The sequence below is a fragment of the Lotus japonicus genome, chromosome 3, assembly GCF_012489685.1.
Source record: "Lotus japonicus ecotype B-129 chromosome 3, LjGifu_v1.2".
Classification (NCBI taxonomy): Eukaryota; Viridiplantae; Streptophyta; class Magnoliopsida; order Fabales; family Fabaceae; genus Lotus; species Lotus japonicus.
Window position 1 is genome coordinate 3,532,010 of NC_080043.1, and position 19,799 is coordinate 3,551,808.

Here is a 19,799-nt window from a genome sequence, read left to right on the forward strand (position 1 = left end):
GGGGTATATTTTATTAATCATTTGAGTTAAAATGTGTTTCCTACATTATATACTTAGAAAAAATGCATCTGAAAAAGTTTAAAAATAAAGAAGTCTTAGGTTCCTCACAAATTTTTATCAAATCCTACAAAAATGAGGTTGAGTATCATAATTTTATCATCGCCTTTATAAAACAAGACTGACCCTGCCCGTTCCTATCAGTGTGTGGGGTGGGAATATCAAAACTTGACCCCCGCCCCACCTCATTGCCTTGTTGACTTGCTTGCAAAAATTGATCAATTTTACAGTAACTTTCTGTTATCGATACAAATATTGGCATGCTTCATTCCATTTGATATACTCTAAAATCATTTCTGATTAAAAGAGTTTTTCTTTGGTTTCACCTTTTCTCAATAAAATTTGGGTGCAATTGCACAAAAAATATTATTTGTAACTTCACTTTCATGTAATTTAACTGCATATATACTCTTTTCATTTCATATGTAACTAAAAACTTAACTGCATATACACGATTTCACCTGCCATTTTCAAACATGCATTGAATATTTACATTGCATTTTGTGTTAGTCATAAAACTATAGTTGTAAGTTGTAATGCGTGTGAACACCTTCACCAAATAAACATGCATTGCCTTTTGTGCAAATCATAAAACCAAATTGAGAAGAGTGTTTAGTGTGAGATATGATAGAATATTAAATTGTGACCGTAAAGTTATATACTAGTGGTTGAGATTTAATGTAGTTTAGGGTCACATGAGTTTTTAAAAATTAAACTGACTGTTTTAATTTCAATCTTCATAATTTATGAATAAATTTAATTTAATGATTAATATTTACTTCTCTCATCTCTCCAAATTATCTCACCTGATTAGTCCCTTATGTGTGTATGTGTGGGGTTGACAAATGCATGGATAACAAGTTGGTTGAGAATTGAGATGAACCGTGTGCTTCCAAAACTCATCAAAGTATAATTAACTCAAGACACCATATATACTGAAAAAGGGAAGAGAAAAAGAGTGGAGATCAAAGACTAATCACATGGTTTACATGCCAAACGTACAGGCAATTAATCTTGCATATATATAGTATTAACTTTCACTCTGTGGTTTCCTTTGTGTCTCTCTCCCGGGAGAGTGAGATAAACACTTTTGCCTTATTAGTTTTACAGGTTACACTTAACTCTCTGGCATGGAAGCACTAATTGGAGAAAATCACTCTTTATCACAATTTTAACATAGAAATATTAAAACACCTTGATGTGGACTTAAGAATTGTGGGGGCCTTGGTTTCATTGTCCCCACAGCATAGAACAAGAAGTGGGGGCCTTCATAAGCAAATTAATCTTGCAAATTGGGCTATCTAAACAAATGCTAACTAAACAAATCGTATCTGGGCTCATCTTCAAACCCCTCTTTGCAAGTTTTCAATATACTATTCATGTTTTGATCCAAAAAAATAATTTACTATTCATGTGCCATATTTTTTTAGTATGGTTAGAATTATTGAATGGGCTGGGCTTAGTACAATTGTCAAAATATATTTGTTTTTTTTTTCTTAATATAATGCAATTAAGAGATATTTGGATGCTCTCAAATCTCAATTGATGGGGTCCTGCTCTATTATTAAATAACTTCCCTAAATACAAGTTAATTTTTTTATTTTGTGAATTCATTTGCTAATTTTAAAAGTATTTACTATAATTAAATATATATCATTTTAATTTTTTTAAATATTATATATGTAGTAATGTGAATGCATTGACTATATCTAGATTTTGTATACATTTTTTTAATTAAAATGATAAATATTAAGTTTTAGAGAAAAAAAAGGGAGAGACTTAGAAAAATCTATGCTCTTGTTAGGTATATATATTTTTTTCTGCTAATTATTGTTAGGTATATTTTAATAAGGGGAGGAAGGCTCTGGGATATATTTGAAAACTCTCTAAAACCCTATAAAAAAATTAAATTATAATTTTTAGTTTCCAAATTGATGGTTTTAGGAAATTTATTACTTTAAAAAACAAGAGGAGTTACCCCATTTTTTCCCAATTTTTTTTTACATCAAAAAGTTAAATTGCATTCTTCTTAGAATTGATTCCAAAACCTCTGCACCCTATGCGTGTGGAGACGTCATCAAGATGGCAACACACACCGTTTCGGCATGCTTCAGCACTTGCGTGCTTGGCAATTTCACATAAAACTTGAGTTTTCCTTTGTTTCTCAAAGAATCTAGGACTGGTACTTCTTGATAAGGTAACAGCCTAACAGGACAATTTTGAGCTCAATTCTAAAGTATAAAATTGTAAATTTCAGCGTCTAATAATCACATGCCCCCTCACTCCTGCCACTTAAACTATCATTCGGGGCACTTCCCAAAAATCCATAGTATATACATTTAGGAAAAGATCTCAGCACAGTCATCGCTTACTTGGCATCTACTGATTGGTTAATATCAGGAAAAATCCTACATCACACTCCATGCTTCATTCTTCTTATCCTACACCTTTCTCCTTATCCTTCACTCATCTCTCCTTAATCTAATCACATTGATTCTAAACGCGTTTTACATCCTTTGCCGTTACAACCTTCATTCGCGTTTACATCCTCTGCCGTTTCAACCTTCAAGATCATCTCTTCCGATCTGTATTAATCGCATTTCATAGCCCTTCAATCGCTTCTCTCTTCCCCTTTCGGTTCCTGTTTCGAATCAGATATTTTTCTCTCATCGCTCCCTTCCTCTATTCCCCTTCAATCGAATCTCTCATGGCCCCTTCCAATTCCCCTTGATTCGCATCTCTCTTCCCCTCTCGGTTCCTGTTTCGAATCTGTGTAACTGAGATGTTTATGGGTGGCATAGAATTGATGACTTGCAATGTGTGTAAATCGCCCCTCCCGGCTTCATTCCTCTCAACGCCACGACGGCGACACCGCAGGTATTCAGGGCTTAATTGATGTATGTTTTAGTGCCTGTATTTTGATTTTGATAAATTTGTGGTTTGCAGGCCGATTCTCTACATCAGATACAATACCTGATGTTTCTTAGAAACCCTAAATCAGATTCAGGCAGATGCTCTACATTATATCCTCCATCAAGGTAAGAGCTTTGATGTTTATATCAAATCCTGATTCTCTTAGTTAGTAAATTCCTCACAACCTCAGACTTTGTTTCATATCTGTTTTGTTATTTCAGGGAGATTTTGTTCCTTTTTTTTTTCCTTGGCTTTGCAGGATATGACCCGTGCGTTCTCTTACTGAAATTCTGTATGAATCTTATATTTAGCTTATGTTTCCTTTCTTGAGTAGAAATTGAAATTCGCCTCCTATTCCTACGTTTCTCATTCAGTTTTTCTCCTTATAGTCTGTTCAATTTCAAATCTAATCAGAATGAAGGTGGGAAATTGCAATTTGAAATAAAAAGTTAAAACAAAGTTAATTATCGGTATCAATTAGTATCAATAAGTTCATATTCATAATTCTAAGCGCCTATATATATTACTACTTCTGCATTGTCCTCTGCACACTTGATATTTTAAATTGTATAGAATAATGTTTATTTTGAATGTTCTCATTGAACTGAGCTTTTTCTTTTTCTTTTTCTGTGTCGTGTTGATTATTGAAGCAGCTTACTAAGGTGTTTGAACGGGAAGAACATTCAGGGTATTCTATGTGAGAGGCTGAGAACGTAAGGTGTCCCTATTTTGGTCCATGTTAAACTTATTTATCTGCCTTTTGATGTGGTTATGTGCTGCAGGTTTGCAAGGAGTTACAATAAGAAGTTGGAGCAGATCTAATAGCATGATACAACCATAGAGAAATTATGGTAGTTTGGGTGGGGTTGAAAGGACACGATGCCCAACTAGGTGACAAAGAAGCAAGGTTGATGACTCATTTGAAGAGGTTGCAAAGATTGGTATTTTTTATTTTACCCACGGGAAAGAAGCAAAGTATGATCCAAACAGGCCTAAGAGACCTCCATTCTCATTCCTCTAATTCAGGTAATTACGATTTATAGGTTAACACAAAATTAAACAAGGGATGGTTTTTCTGGAATATGTAACAATTGAAACTTAATTCAGTGCAGCAAAGAAGCAAGGAAAAGCGTTCAGGAGGATAGGTTTATAATTTATATCTGCTGCTAACCTTTGCACCCCACTTAATAGTCAATAGCCTCCCCCCACCATTCTTCTTAAGAAGCAAATTATTGGATTGCCACCTGAGCACCTGAATTTCACAGCACTATATTAATTGGGTTCACATCTTATTTAGCTTATGTTTCCTCTTTTAGCTTGGCACCATAATCCTAAGTAGCTTCACAACAGTCTTATATTTATTATCTTAAAAGCAACTGAGTTGGATGTTATTCTGCACAAGCAACTCATGACCATCATGTGTGATGTGTGTTTTAGCTTATGTTTGTGACCATCATTGTGATGTGTGATGTGTGTTTTAGCTTCACAACAGTCTTATATTTAGCTTATGTTTCCTCTTTTAGCTTGGCACCATAATCCTAAGTAACATGTCTGATAATTAAGAGTCTTTCATGTTAAGAGTCTCGAGTTTCCTAGAGGGATAATTAAAAACCAAAATTATCATGTACATCTTTCATGTTTAATATGATAAATATATAATGAGCAGATATTCTTACTGTTCTGAACATCATACAACACCACCAAGTAGGCAGTTAAGATATTTTCTACATTACATTGTAGCTATTTCAACCATGGTGATATGTCTAAACAGTATCAGTAAATCATTTGGCAAAAATCATTCAATGTGTGAAACTTCCATATTATGATAACAATGCTTCCAAATATGCCTTTTGCAATTTCAAAAACTGATTCTATTAATCAGTGCTTTGACTGTTATGTTTCTTTTATAACTTAAATGTCTTACTGGCTCTTCACTACAATTAGGGATGGATTGGTAAGTAAAAGTCTATGATGATCATGATTAAAGAAAATCAATGGTTATGATTTCATCAAGTACCATAAATGCTGTCTGCATAATCAGGGATTTGAATATTTGATTCTATTAATCTGTTATGTCTTGGCTGTTATGTCTTGGCTGTTGTGTTCTCATAGTTTCGATGAATTTCTATATTCAGGAAATCACTTCAACTGGCGTGTCTAGAAGGGCAAGATATATATGGCGGATGTTAGCACTAAGCTAAAGAACAAGAACTTCACTACAGATGTCAAAGTGGACACTAACTCAAATGTGAGTTGAAAAGTTTCGCTGAGATAATTTTTAGTCAAACACTTGAGTCATTTTGTGATTGTAAAATTAATTGCAATGATTTGTCTGATATGATTCTTTGTTTTCAAATTTTAGATGGAAATCATGTTTCTGCCTGGGATCTTTTACCTGAGATATATACATTGTTAATTGCATTATTACATGGCTTTTGGATAATGTAAGTTTCCTCTATTTCCTGGATCATTCAATTGGGTACTGGAGAGAAATAATTTTGTGCTGACTGCTCACCATCATCTATTTGTGCCTGCAAGATTATCTATGCTCGTGCCTACACTTATGAGCATCAGTACAACCTCCTCCTTGGCTTAGCTGCTAAAATGTATGAAGAACCGGTGTGATGTTACTGACATTGAACAGAATTATCTTCAATTGCAATATTATGGGATATGGAGAGTTAACAGAATTGACTTATGGCAGATTGTAGATTCAGTGGTTGCTTTGTATAGGGTGGACTTTTCAGGAAGAGGAGAGCTTGCAGCGCCAGGTATATGAATCGGTCATTTAAATTCCTTTACATCAACATTTTCCCTTCTCTATGTCATTTTTTGCTGATATGAAAAATAACCATTGCAGTCAAAACTGGCACAAATGCTTTCTTGATTGATAAAGATAGCTGCAGAATTCAATGTTGCAGTTTACATGACAAATCAAGGTAAATTCTGCACTTGTGTATGAAACTTCCCCTGTTAATTCTTCCCTCTCAAGCCCCAAAACTGATAGTCTAAATGGTTTTGTTTAAAACAATAAGCAGAAGTACTTGATTTTTAGTTTATGGCTCTATAAGACTAATGCTTATCTACAAAAAAACAATTGTTTTGGTTGCAGTCATCTCTTTAGGTAATGCATAATATACCTTTTCTTTTCTTTTTTGTCTTTGTTCTCCTTTAGGTAATGTTCACTCTAGGTTTCTAAAAATTCTCCATTGGGATGTGTTTGAAACTGAAAATGCTACAGAGATAAGTTTTATCAATTTGATGGGTAGTTCAATTGCCAGTCTACACTCCACTTGGAATTTCAATTGCTATATAGTTAAGATATCCTTAATTTTTTGAATGTTCACTAGCTGCTTTCTTACCATTATGTTGAATGTATTTCCAAATATGCCTTTTGCAATTTCAAAATTTGATTCTATTAATCAGTGATTTGACTGTTATGTTTCTTTGACTTTTTTCAGAAATTAATTTAAAAAACATAATGACCCTTATATTAAGGAGTGAAGTTTGCAGTTAAGGTAAGACACCCATCCATAGTATATACATTCAGGAAAAGATCTCAGTCCAGTCATCGCCTGCATGACACCTCCTGATTGGTTGATATAAGAAAAAATCCTACATGGCATGCATTCCTTCATTCCTATTATCCTACACCTTTCTTCTTAACCTACGCTCATCTCTCTTTAATGTCAATTACTATTATCAAAACGCGTTTCTCCCATCTCTCATCTTTGTTTTACTATTTTGGTATGTTATTTACGGGTGACAGTGTAATGTTTGATTTTTCTTACCATGAAGTATTGTATCTTTGAACAGGTCGTAGCAGGTGAGAACGGAGGCAATAAGTGGTTCTCCCTCTGGATGTCTCTCAGTGGCGTTTGTTCCCTAATTTTCATCTTCACAAGCGGCTAGGTCTTCCATATCTTCACCTTGGCTGACATTATGCCCTCATTGCCATCTCAGGTATCTTCAAGCTGTATTTAGTTTTTTCGTTTTTCAAATATTTTTAGGTGATTGATTAGTTAGCTGATAAGCTGCTGAATTGATTATTTGATTAGTTGCCTCATATATCACTTTGGATTGTTTACAAAAATTCTTTCATTGATTCCCACTTCAATTAACACCTACCTGTGTTATTGTTATTATTGCTCTGCCATATTTGTTATAATTGGCCAATCTTGCCAACCCATACATCCTGAATTGCTAGAGCCTTCTACTATAAATAAGAAGTAGTTTTGACCAAATCTTCAACACTCTCCATCTTCTTCAAACTGCAATTTGAAAAGAATATTATTATTAGCATTCGAGATAGCTAGCTATTGCTAGAGACATTCTTAAAGACCCAAAAATATTGATCCTTGATGAAGCTACGAGTGCATTGGATGCTAAAAGTGAACATAATGTGAATGTCTGCTTCTGGAAACTACTAGAAGCCAGATGGAAATTACACACACTAAGTGTTAAGTGTGTGGAATATTAAGAAAACTTCAATTTCCATTATATGTAGGGTGTTCTTGGATCTGTTAGATGTGATTCTGCATCAAGGAGAAGTGTCATAGTCATTGCACACAGGTGATACTTTAGTTGTCACTTGTCAGTGTTAATTAGTGGTATTCCAATTCATAATTTTTTAGTTTTGAAATGTGTGAACTGATTTTACAAGCTTTCTACCATACAAGTAGCTGACAGGATTGTGGTGATGGATAGAGGTCATGTTGTTGAGGTTGGTATATTTTTCTATTATATTTTGAATACCTCAAATATTCTAATCAGTATTCTTTCTTGAGGTTTATTATCTTTCATACATGAGCCCCACTTTTTTTTTGTTTCATTAACAATGTAAAAGTTCACACACATGTTGGGCTAATGCTTCTCTAACAATTCTCATTTCTTTCTTTTTTTCTCATTTCTCTGTCCACGTTTCTTGCAAATTTTCACACACATGTTGGGCTAATACTGAAGGTTGAAAAAAATGTTAATATAATTCAAAGTGAAATCATCTTGAGCCATAAGTATGTGGTGGTTTAGATGAGTTCTATTTTGAACAGGTACAAAATGTCAGGTCCTGATGGAAGAAATTATTGGATCAGCCATGAAGCAAATATTGGTGGAAGTGATGCAGATGATGCTTAATCATTCTGCCATTCTCAATTCAACAAAGTTGGACGGAGAAAGCCTTTCAAGTGCTTTGTCTCTCAAGTAAATGGAATAATGAAATAAAAAAACTGCTGAAAACTATGTATTAACCAATACTTGGTTAGTTGATTTTAAGTTAATTTTTTCCTCAAATGGAATTTATTCAGTTATGATGCCAAAAAAAAGGCTATACATGTGTGTTAATTCTTTTTTTCTTTTTACTGAATTTGATTCCGGCTCGGTCATGATGAATATGGCATTTGATAGGGTTAATGTGGAGATAAAACTCAGTTCATATTGCCCTCATAGAACTTTATGAGTACAGTATTGCTTCTTTAACATTCAATGCATTCCTGAAACTGTTTGGATTTCATTTATTGAATGATATGGTTTTCTTTTTTCTTTTTCATTATCCTTTCTTTGCGTGACCTGAAACATAATTGTCATTAACTTCTATCATCGCAGAATGAAAGTCACAGGGAACTTATCTTAAAAGATGGTTTATATGCTTGGTTGACTAGAAAACAGGCAGGTGCCATGACATGATTTGGGTTTCCAGTGCAGGTATTCTATTTTTCTTCTATATTCTTTCTTTTTAAAGTGGGACATTGCAACTTTTTTTTACTTGCTGACCCAGGCATTTATAGATTATAAAAAATGGTGATGTTTAGCAAAGAAGAAAGCTGCAGCAGTTCTGGTTCTAAATGCATGGCGTCTTCAGAAAGATTTCACAATATCAGGATTCAGGCTCTTAGGTTCAGCAGGAACATGAAACCTGTGGTATATATGTTTTAGAGGCAGGAATATTGTAGAAATGTGGTTTGATGGGATAAAATAAATTGCTATAAGAAGACATGCATCTGGACTCGCGCTTCTCCCTCTGCAGCAGCTTTCATCTAAAACAAACATAGGCTTGCTCCATTGTAAATGTAATATTGATGTTCAACATGGATATTCAATTCATAGTCCAGATGGTCATCATGGTGGTATGACTATATAGACACTGTTCATTTAATAAATGTAAATGTAATATTAATGTTTAACACTTGATTTGAAGAAATACAACTGGCCCATGATTGATGACACTTCATAAGCTCAAATCTATCAGATGTGTTTTCAAAGCTCTAATCAATATTTCTTTACCCATTTCCATGGATGGAAAACTTCATCACTATATATTACTGAGTAATGATATATACACACCCCATTTTTTAAACACTTCATTTCCATCTCTTTTTATTTCTATCTCTCATCTTATCATCTATCACATCTCATATTTTCTCTCTCTTACTTTTTCTTTTCTTCCTATCTCTCTCATCATTCAACCTCTCCACCTCAAAAGAGAGGTGTGGATGAAACATTATCTTATATTGCTTGATGGGGGAAACAAGTTTATAGCTTGAATTCTTTACTAAAATAATCATATTTTTTTCCATTACTTAAATAGTTTAAATACATTAATTACCATCATTTATTTTAATTATCGTAAATTTACAAAATATACTAAATGTCATGATTACCATCATTTAATTAAGTTATTAATCATTCATAAATTAATACATTTAATTCGTTGACTTAATAATTACTTTTTTAAAAAAATCAAACACGTTTTTTTGTCTTTTACAGCATACATTTAAGTCAAATTAATTAAAATAAATTTATTACCAAATTAATTCGAAGTCAAACAAATCACAAATTAATACATTTAATTCGCTGACTTAATTTAAAAAAAACGTGAAACAACATTTGATTCAATAATAATTACTATTAAAACAAATCAATCACCTTTTCCTGCCTTTTACAACATACATTTAAGTCAAATGAATTAAAATAAATTTATTACCAATTAAGTCTAAGTCAAAAAATTCAAATATTAATAAAATTTAATTCGTTGACTTAATTTAAAAAAAAAAACCTTTTACAACATTTAATTCAGTAATAATTACTGATAAAAAAAAATCACGTTTTGTTGTCTTTTACACCATACATTTAAGACAAATAAATTAAAATAAATTTATTACCACTCAATTTTAAGTCAAACATTTCAAATATTTCATCAGTTTCAAATAAAATAACATTACATTCATCATTGTATTTAAAATTAAAGGTACCAAATTTAAGGCAAAATGAACGGTCATTTATTGTTTAAAAGTAAATACTCGAATTTAATGATAAAATCCTAATTTCCTCCTTATAATTATAAAGAAATAAAAATAACTAAAAATAAATTTCGTGTGATAACACTCTAAAAAGAAAAATAAAACCACAAAAAATAGGCTGATTGGATAGCATCATTTAAGCGAACATCTATATATATGTATCTCCTTACTCATATCATAGCACCAAAGTCTCCTCCATTACACCACAAGTATTTTTTCATTTTCTTCTAAGAAATTACAGCATGAATCCTCACGTCAGTAATCTTGACCAAATAAATACTGCAACAAAAAACTGGAAAATTGTTGTCAGAGTCATCAGGGTGTGGAATACAGAAGTGGAAGGAGAAGGGAATCCACCATCAACCTATAATCTGTTATTGATGGATCGCAAGGTTAGTGACAAAAAACACCAACTTTTTTATTAATTGTCCTAATAACGTTTAATTTACTTTAGAAACTTACATCGATATGAACTTTCACCATTTGTAGGGTCAAACAATGCATGCAGAATGTTGGCTAAGCAGTTCAGAACGTCATGCAAAAAGAATCAATGAAGGATTAGTATACAGCTTTGAATAGTTTTTCGTATGGCATAACTTCCAAGGTTTAAGTTCATCAAGACACCAATATAAGATACACTTGCTGAATAGAACAATGATATTTAAATATGATGAAAGTATGGTTCCTTTGCGTGAGCTGAAGTTTGACAACGTGCATGATGTTCTTAACGATGACTTCGATGAGAGATACTTGGTTGGTAAGTAAATCAATTGATTCAAATAAATTCACGTAGGCTATCACTTTCAAGCATTTACATTAACATGAAAATAGATGTCATGGGGGAAATTACGCACGTCGGAAACTATCAAGGATATGAGTGGAACGGAGTGACGAGTGATATCAGATACATTGAAATCGAATCTGAAGGGTAAGTTATTAGCTTTTACCATAAAAAAACTAGAAAAAAAAGAATATTACCTACCGGAAAAAAAAATTAGCGTGATTAATTTATTATTTTTGCAGGAAAAAATTTAAATGTTTGTTATACGGCGAATTTGTCAACAATTTAGATAAAGTTCTAAGCGGAGAAGATAACAAACATGTTGTTTTTATCATTTTACTGGGAGCACTAACAAGGCATCAAGGTACATTTTATAATTTTGATCTAATTTCTAAAATAATCTTCTCTATAAAACAGTAACGGGTTTAATATGTAAATAACATCTGATCAATAAAAAATTTGCAGGGGAATATCAGTTAACTACTGGGTTAAAATGCACAAAAGTCATGTTCAATCCTAACATTCATGAAGCGGAGTGCTACAGAGACAGGTTTGTCAATGCAAAATATTGAATAATCGTTTCAACAACTTTTAATGACAATTCCAACTAATAATATTTATTTACAGGTTATTTCAGTGTGACGCAATCCCTACTCAAGTTATAAATGTCCTGCTTCAAAGCTTCAAAGTTATTGAAGAAGATGAATTTCTTAAACTATTTCCACGCACAAACATTGGAAATTTGGTTGCGTGCAGATCGGTATGTTTTTCACACTTAAGTCCTTAAATAATTTTAGCTGTATTTATAAAATATAAATTTAAAAAAAACCGAAGCATGTTTCCTTTTGTATAGAACAAAACATATTTTTTTGCCATTCTTAAAAAAAGCGTATTTTTTTACATTTACTGGTTTTTAAATACATTAAATTTTAATCAATTAAAAAATGTTATATTCCTGTCCTTTTTAAATACATATATTAATAATAATTTTATAAAAACAATTACTTATGTATTACCCTTTTTTTAAAAATATATATAATTGGTAGAGTTAATTGCGTATTTAACTCCTAATATATTTATTAAATGATAGCAACAGTAAGAACAAAATTCTATTACTTTTATGAAATAAATTTTATTAGTAAACATATTTAATGTTTTTTTTTACACATAAAATTTTAGCTAAATAATAGCAACAAATACTACCATAATACATACATATTTAAAAAAACATGTTATTAGGTAGGTATATTTAAATGTATTAAATATACATATTTTATTATCATTATTCATATTACAAACAGTTGTTAATACAACAAAATTCTAAATCAAATATCCATTATTACAGCGCACAATATTCATTGTGTATGTTGTGATTGAGAAAATTGTGAGCACAGATGATAGAGCAACAACATACTCTGATGGAGCACTATATTTTTGTCCAAAGTGTAACAAGCTCATCACTTCTACCATACGGTAAACTCCATTTTGAATAAATAAATTATTTTGTTCAATAAACATTACATTTAGTTTAATTATGGATGTTTACCTTAGGTACAAGCTGTTGATACATGTTGCTGATAATATTGGATCTACAACTTTGACAAATTTTTATAGCGATGGTTGTCATCTGATCAACAAAAGAAGCAACGAAATTTTGGATGAAATGGAAAAGGTAAACATATACAATTCAAATTAAGCACTTTTACAATAAAAAATTAATTCATAATATATTAATTTATTTAATTTTATTTTAAATAAATTCTAGAACGGCTGCATGGAACACCCACCAAAAGAAATTGTTGATTTGGTGCACAAGGAATTTTTTTTCATGGTCGAAGGGAAAGATAGATTCGGAAAGTGGTTTAAATCAGCATTTAATGTCCTGAAAATTTGCATGGACCCACAAATTATTTCAAAATTCATTCAATTTACAAGTGCACATATGATGAAGAAGATCGAGGTGGAGAAGATGTAGTACCATTCCCTTAATGTTGCTTACGCATAAATATCCATTGTGCTAAACCTTGCTTTGTATTTCTTTATCCGCATTGAGAATTTATATTTTTTTGGGTATATTGACCTCGGTGGTCAATTTGAATCATTTTGACAATTTTTAATATTTCATATATTTACCACGGTTGTCAATTTTTCAATAAATCGTTGTCTGTTTGAAAATCTTAGTGCAGAGTAATATATATGTGTTATTCACCAAAAAATAAATTGATATGAAACAACCACATAACAATTGCCCATTTTTCGGTACAATAAACCTATACACTAAACTAAAAAAATAACACCCAAAATTCTTAAAAAAAACAAAGAACATAACTGTATTTAATAAATAAATATTGAAAAAATTGTTCAACAACTTTTTTTAAAAAATAATCGAGAATAAATTCCCCCGTGCACGGGTATAAAACTAGTACCTATAAACACATCCTAAATAAAACAAAAACTAATTTCTTTGATTGATTAATAAAACAATTGTGCCTCATCGCCACTCTCTCCTCCGCACGCAGAGACAGACACCGCATGTGCCTCATCGCCACCGCGCCCTCCGCCGCGCGACCACTATGGCCGTCACCTCAGCTAGCCGCCATCATCACCGGCTCTTTCCACTATCTCTCAGGTCGGTCCCTCTCTCCTTCCCACTGATGCTGCTGCAAACCTTGTTCCCTTAGGCCCTTGACAAGTTTCCTAGCTCTATCTGTGTTCATGCTGGTACTCCGCAGCAAAGTGCACCAATGCTTGTCTAGACTCTATTCCTCTGCATCTTCATCACTGATAATGGTAGATGAAACTCCACAAGTTCATGCCAATTCTGAGTTCAACTTGTCTTCTGTGTCTCCAGTTCCTGAGACCAACAGGGAACTGTTTCATGTAGTGGTTAGGGTGATTAAGTCCTTGAATTGGAAGATTGCTAGAGAAAAAAAATTTGGTAGTTGGGTTGAGACTCATGGATTTTCTCATTCAGTTAATTACTTTAGAATCATCATTCACACGTTTGCTATGGCTGGTATGCACTTGGAAGTGTTTGCTTTGCTTAGAGATATTGTTGGATACTGCAAGTGTGACGACTCGTTCGAACAGTTTTCGACTTTGTTGGATTTACCCCATCATTCTGTTCTTGTGTTTAATGTGCTTATCAAAGTGTTTGCTTCTAACTCTATGCTTGAGCATGCCCACCAAGTGTTTGTTAGCGCGAAGAATGTTGGGCTTGAACTTCATATAAGGTCTTGCAATTTCTTGTTGAAATGCTTGGTAGAAGCGAATAGAGCGGTGTTTGTTAGGTTTTTCTTTGTGGAATTGATGGAAACCGGTCCGTTGCCAAATATCCACACCTATACTATCATGATGAGTTGTGGAGATATTAGACTGGCTGCTGAGATTTTAGGAAAAATATATAGGAGTGGGGGAAACCCGACTGTTGTCACGTATGGTACTTATATTCGTGGACTTTGTGAATGTGGTTATGTTGATGTTGCTCACAAGTTAGTTCGTAAATTGCACTGCAAACTCCATCCTCTAAATAGTCATTGTTTTAATGCTGTAATTCATGGATTTTGTCAGAGAGGTGCAGTAAATGAAGCGTTGGAAGTTTTGGAAGAAATGAAGAGCTCGCGAACATTTCCTGATGTTTATAGCTACAACATGTTACTTAATGCATTCTGCAAGAAAGGGGATGTTGAGAAAGGTCTTGAGTTGATGAAGGAAATGGAGCTCTGCCAGATAAAACCATCCATTGTTAACTACACTTCCCTCATCCTTCTATGCAAGAATAAGCTGAAGGGTCAACAACTCTATGATAAGTCATTGGAAGTTTATAATAGCATGCTACAAAATGCTATCCGGCCGAATACAATCATTTGCAATCATATTCTTAGGGTACATTGCAGGGAAGGTCAATTTAGAGAAGCTTTGACACTGTTGGAAGATTTTCATGAACAAGGAATTAACCTCAACCAATATTCATATAATGAAATCATCCACATGATTTGCAAAGAAAGCTATCCAAAAATGGCACTGGAGCTCATGCCAAGAATGCTTAAAAGGAATGTACTTCCGGGAGTTGTTAATTATAGTACTCTTATATCTGGCTTTGCAAAAGAACAGTCAAATTTTGAAATGGTTGAGAGGTTATTCACAAGGTTGGTAAAAGCAGGGATCACTTTCAACACCAAGACATACACAACTCTTATTAGCATACATGGCCGTACTCGCAAAAGGCACAAAGCATATTGCAGATTTGGGGAAATGATACAAAGTTGTTTGTGTCCAGATGAGGTGTCATATACAGCTTTAATAGCTGTCTTTTGTAATATCAGAGAAATGAACGTTGCCTGTGCATTATTTCAAGAAATGTCAAGGATAGGTTGTTTGCCTAATCTATATACATATACTTGTTTGATTGATGGATTCTGCAAGATAGACTACATAGATTTGGCCACACAGCTGTTTGATGAAATGAAAAGAAAGGGAATTTTTCCAGATGTTGTAACTTACACTGTCCTCATTGCTTGGTACCATAAGCATGGCCGCATAGGTGAGAAAAATAAGTTATTTGGCGAAATGAAGGCAAATTGTATTTTGCTAGATGATGGGATCAAAAAGTTGCAGGACCCAAAACTTGTGCAATTCAAGAATGTTGGGTAGCGGTTGGGAGAAGGGTAAGAATTTTGTTTGATCTATGCATTTGTCTTCCAATTTTGTTTGATCTATCTCTCAAATGCTTACTTTGTTATGGTTTTGATTCTTTTGAAGTACTTGATGTTGATTAGTTTCGTGTTCTGGGGAATTGTAGCATATGCTTCTGCTGTGAGTTGCCTCAAAGATTGGATGGAAATCATCCAGTGTACCTGCCATAGGAGGTGAATATCACAAGGTCAATCTTTGGGCTATTGGTGAACATAACGCTATGTTGGTTAGTTCTCTTCTCTTAATCATTTTTAAAGTTGTATCTAAATCACTAGTTTTATCTTTCTTGTTAGTTATTTCACTCTGGATAAAAGTTAAAAAGATTCCATTCCATTGATTATATAAGTGCATGTTTGGATACACGATGGAAAACCACGGTGAAGACAAAATCACGGTGAACAGCCACAAAAGTCAAGTGTGGTGGCATGTTAGTATCTGATTGCAAGGTATGAGACTTGAATGATGAGTCTCACATTGGAAGTATGAGATTCAAATTTGGGGTTTATAAGGCTTTGGGCTCTCCAACTACAATAACTAACTTTTGTGATATGGTTCTCCGCTTCAAAGGTTCTTCTTCTTTGGGCTTGTTAGTACAATTGTCATAATTAACCTGTCAGCATAATTAATTTACCTTTTCTTGAGCAATTTGATTCAGTTTGTGTGTGCTAACTCTCATAGTGTGCTTCTATCAAGTATTTATGCAGCTTCTGAAATTTGTGAGAAAGGTAAAAGGATGAGGCGGATCATGTAAGATCGAGCCTAGAGGTTCTGGACAGGTAGTGCATATAGTTCAATTGTCTAATGTGTTATTAGGATATCCTGAAAGTTATGTTTATTTATGACAATTTGCAACTTCTGAAAATTTCAGCTCCAATGAACCACTTGATGAAGCTCCAGGACACATCATTTCTAGATTCACATAGCAAGAACCATTTAGCACAGCAGAATCCTCGGAACTTTCCTTATCAGGCTTTGAATTGTGAAGGTGTAGTGTGTCAGGATCTGACATTGAGTGCATGTTTGGAAATCACCATGAAATCACGGTGGGCGGCCATAAAAGTTAAGAGATGTCCATCGTGATTTTTTTTTCACCGTGTATATAAACATGCATTGAGTTACCAACAGAATCACATTGCTGAGACTGTTGATTCATATTCCTTGCAACCGTTTACTACATTTACATTCAGTTCAGCTAAGACAGTTGATTAATTTTCCTTCAAATTTCTATCTGCATTTACATTTCTGCTGCATGGAGTTAATGAATCATATATCGAAGGACTACAAGCTTTATTCTGTTGACCTAACCCTGTAACATCATCGTTTTTCAATTTCAAGCTTGAGGAAGATTTGCTTTGTCCATTATGATCAACAATTGGGACAGAATTTGTACTCCATAGAACATCATCTCTTCTTTTCTATACATATTCTCATTTACACAAACCTCATTTCCAATCATGTTAGTCCAATCAGATGGTGATGAATTTAAATCAACATGAAGATTAATTCCCCTCATCTGACTGTGCATAAAAATCAAACTAACGGGAAGAAACTTCCACAGTTGCTTTTAGTTAAAAAAGCACAAAATTTTCTTGTAAAACAGTTGAGAATTCAAGTGTGATTTAAAGTTCGTCTGGGTTAAAAACGCTTATTTTCAACTGCCAAACAAATACCTTTGGTAATTGAATCTTTTCAACAACTTACTAATGACACATTTTCAGTAAGTATTGACATAATTGGTGAAACAATTAATTTAATAAATTCTAACTATTTCGTCAACAAGTTTTGTCAAACATAACTGATAACCCAAGTGACTGGAAAAAAAAAAGAATAATGTTTTCTTCACATATAATTTCCACCTCCACCTTATATGAATAAGAAGGGAAATGAGAGAAATGAGTGATATGATATATGATGTAACATTAGATAAAGAGAAGTGAGGTGTGTATCTAATAAAAGTCAGTTATTTATGTTATAGGCCTACGAACGTTTAATTAGAATAAATAATTATTTCAAAAGCTCGTAGTCATCAGAAGTCGCTTTGGCCGAGTGGTTAAGGCGTGTGCCTGCTAAGTACATGGGGTTTCCCCGCGAGAGTTCGAATCTCTCAGGCGACGAATTTTTTTGGATTTTTATTTAACAAGTTTTTTTCTTTAAAATTGTTTGGGCCTCAAACCCATTCTGAGCTAGCCCAGTTCGTATCTTAACAATTGAAAGTCCAATATGAAAATGCAATAGCCCTCACTCATATTTTGGATATCTGTTGAAAAAATATATATTTGAAAAACTCGAAGTTTTCAATTAATCCATACAATGGATTTGTTAGGTTCCTTATTAAAACCTGCCCAAAATATCCAGAATTTTCAATTTTACAGTCTCATTTGTATACCAGAAAAAAATAACACATACAACAATGGCACATGAAATATTATGGCTTAAATGCATTTGTTGCCCCTGATGTATCGTCAATGTGCAAAAGATAACCCGACTCTTTTTTTGTCGACGTTTGTACCCTCAATGTTTTGATAAAGTATAGGGAATGCCCCTCCGTCAGATCGACGTTAAAAAACTAACGGAGGGGCTGACGTGGATTTTCTTTTTTTATTTTTCTTTTATTTCCTCAGATGCCACGTCATTAAATGAAAATAAAAACCTTGAAAATTGGTTGGAGAGGTTCGAACCCAGGACCTTGTAGTGGCAAAACACACACATTACCAATTGAGCTACATGGACAATTGATATATTTGACAACAGAATTTTATTTATTTCATATATCTTCTTCATCTTCTTCCTCATCATTCATCTTCTTCCCATACCAATCCCTAACCCCAACGGCCCAACCCAGAATCTTCTTCCTCTTTGTCTTAGTTCTTCTTCTTCTCCTCCCATCCTTTTGTTCTTCCTCTTCTCCTTCGTTCTTCCTCTTCTTCGACCTGAGTTAATTTTTTCCCACAGAGACCATCAACAACAGAGGCTCTAAAGCTCTGGAACCCCTTCTTCTCAACAACAACAACCCACTGTCGCAGCCCAACGAATCACCACCCAGCGACACCGTCGCCGCCAACAACAACCCAGATTCGTCTCCCCCGCGACTCCGACCACCTCCGTTCTCTACATTTTTCTTCCCCATCTCATTCTCGGTCTTCCGATCTCCTTCTTTTTTTTTTGAATTTCAGGTGTTGTTGGGACCCTGGCTGATTGGGGAAGGTGTTCAAGTTTCAATCACGTCCTGCTTCTCTAAATCCCCTATTGATGCAAAACCCATAAAAAAATCCCTCCTTTTCATTCGATCTGAAGCTCTGGTTTATGTAGAATGAAATTTCTGGGCTTGGATTTGTGTGGATGAAGCTCTGGTTCATTCGATCTGAAGCTTTGATTTTGATTCTTTCCCCTGAGTTCAATGCAGATGCTGAATTTTCAAAATATGAGATGAGATGAAGGGGTTAATTTTACTTGAGTGTTATTTATAAACAAGTTTTAAAGCGATGAGAACAAAACAACAAAGTATTATTTAGATAAAGATCAAACAATTGGTGATGCTTATGAGAGGAACAAGCCAGAGCATGCAGGAGCAGTTTCGCACAGCTTGATTGGTAAGGGAAGAAGAAAGAAGATGAAGAAGATATATGAAATAAATAAAATTATGTTGTCAAATATATTAATTGTCCATGTAACTCAATTGGTAATGTGTGTGTTTTGCCATTACAAGGTCCTGGGTTCGAACCTCTCCAACCAATTTTCAAGGTTTTTATTTTCATTTAATGACGTGGCATCTGAGGAAATAAAAGAAAAATAAAAAAAGAAAATCCACGTCAGCCCCTCCGTTAGTTTTTTAACGTCGATCTGACGGAGGGGCATTCCCTATACTTTCTCAAAACATTGAGGGTACAAACGTCGACAAAAAAATAGTCGGGTTATCTTTTGCACATTGACGATACATCAGGGGCAACAAATGCATTTAAGCCAAATATTATTCTTGTTGAAACAGATGTACAGATGTACAGGGTTTAAGTTTTTGTAACTGCAACTCTGATAAATACTTGGTAGAAAAATATTTGGCA

General features: G+C 33.7%; 1 protein-coding gene, 1 long non-coding RNA gene and 1 other non-coding gene across 29 annotated transcripts; all 3 read left to right on the forward strand.

Annotated features, from left to right (window-relative positions):
* The first annotated feature begins 2,514 nt into the window (after window positions 1–2,514).
* Window positions 2,515–9,191, forward strand: LOC130742618 (uncharacterized). 19 transcript variants are annotated; one of them, XR_009021221.1, is made up of 16 exons: window positions 2,517–2,934; window positions 3,004–3,095; window positions 3,192–3,262; window positions 3,624–3,683; window positions 3,753–3,996; window positions 5,106–5,218; window positions 5,333–5,414; window positions 5,509–5,576; window positions 5,675–5,741; window positions 5,831–5,909; window positions 6,432–6,488; window positions 6,787–6,933; window positions 7,478–7,542; window positions 7,634–7,693; window positions 8,019–8,670; window positions 8,754–9,191. It is a non-coding gene; the product is annotated as an uncharacterized LOC130742618 (long non-coding RNA). The 19 variants fall into 19 exon arrangements; XR_009021227.1 differs by having other exon boundaries at window positions 8,572–8,670; XR_009021222.1 differs by having other exon boundaries at window positions 7,653–7,693.
* Window positions 9,192–13,507: 4,316 nt separating this feature from the next.
* Window positions 13,508–16,962, forward strand: LOC130749246 (pentatricopeptide repeat-containing protein At1g62914, mitochondrial-like). Of its 9 annotated transcripts, none has more exons than XM_057602571.1 (4): window positions 13,508–15,713; window positions 15,808–15,967; window positions 16,088–16,517; window positions 16,610–16,962. In XM_057602571.1, the coding sequence occupies exon 1, from the start codon at window positions 13,762–13,764 to the stop codon at window positions 15,697–15,699; it is 1,938 nt and encodes a 645-aa protein (XP_057458554.1). In that variant the 5' UTR covers window positions 13,508–13,761; the 3' UTR covers window positions 15,700–15,713; window positions 15,808–15,967; window positions 16,088–16,517; window positions 16,610–16,962. The 9 variants fall into 9 exon arrangements, with proteins under 9 accessions (XP_057458554.1, XP_057458558.1, XP_057458555.1 ...); XM_057602575.1 differs by having other exon boundaries at window positions 16,435–16,517; XM_057602572.1 differs by having other exon boundaries at window positions 15,848–16,308; window positions 16,435–16,517.
* Window positions 16,963–17,773: 811 nt separating this feature from the next.
* Window positions 17,774–17,855, forward strand: TRNAS-GCU (transfer RNA serine (anticodon GCU)). The gene has a single exon. It is a non-coding gene; the product is annotated as a tRNA-Ser (tRNA).
* The last annotated feature ends 1,944 nt before the right edge of the window (window positions 17,856–19,799 follow it).

Coding starts and splice junctions, on each gene's coding strand:
- LOC130749246 (XM_057602570.1), top strand. CDS start 13,762: ATGCTGGTACTCCGCAGCAAAGTGCACCAATGCTTGTCTAGACTCTAT.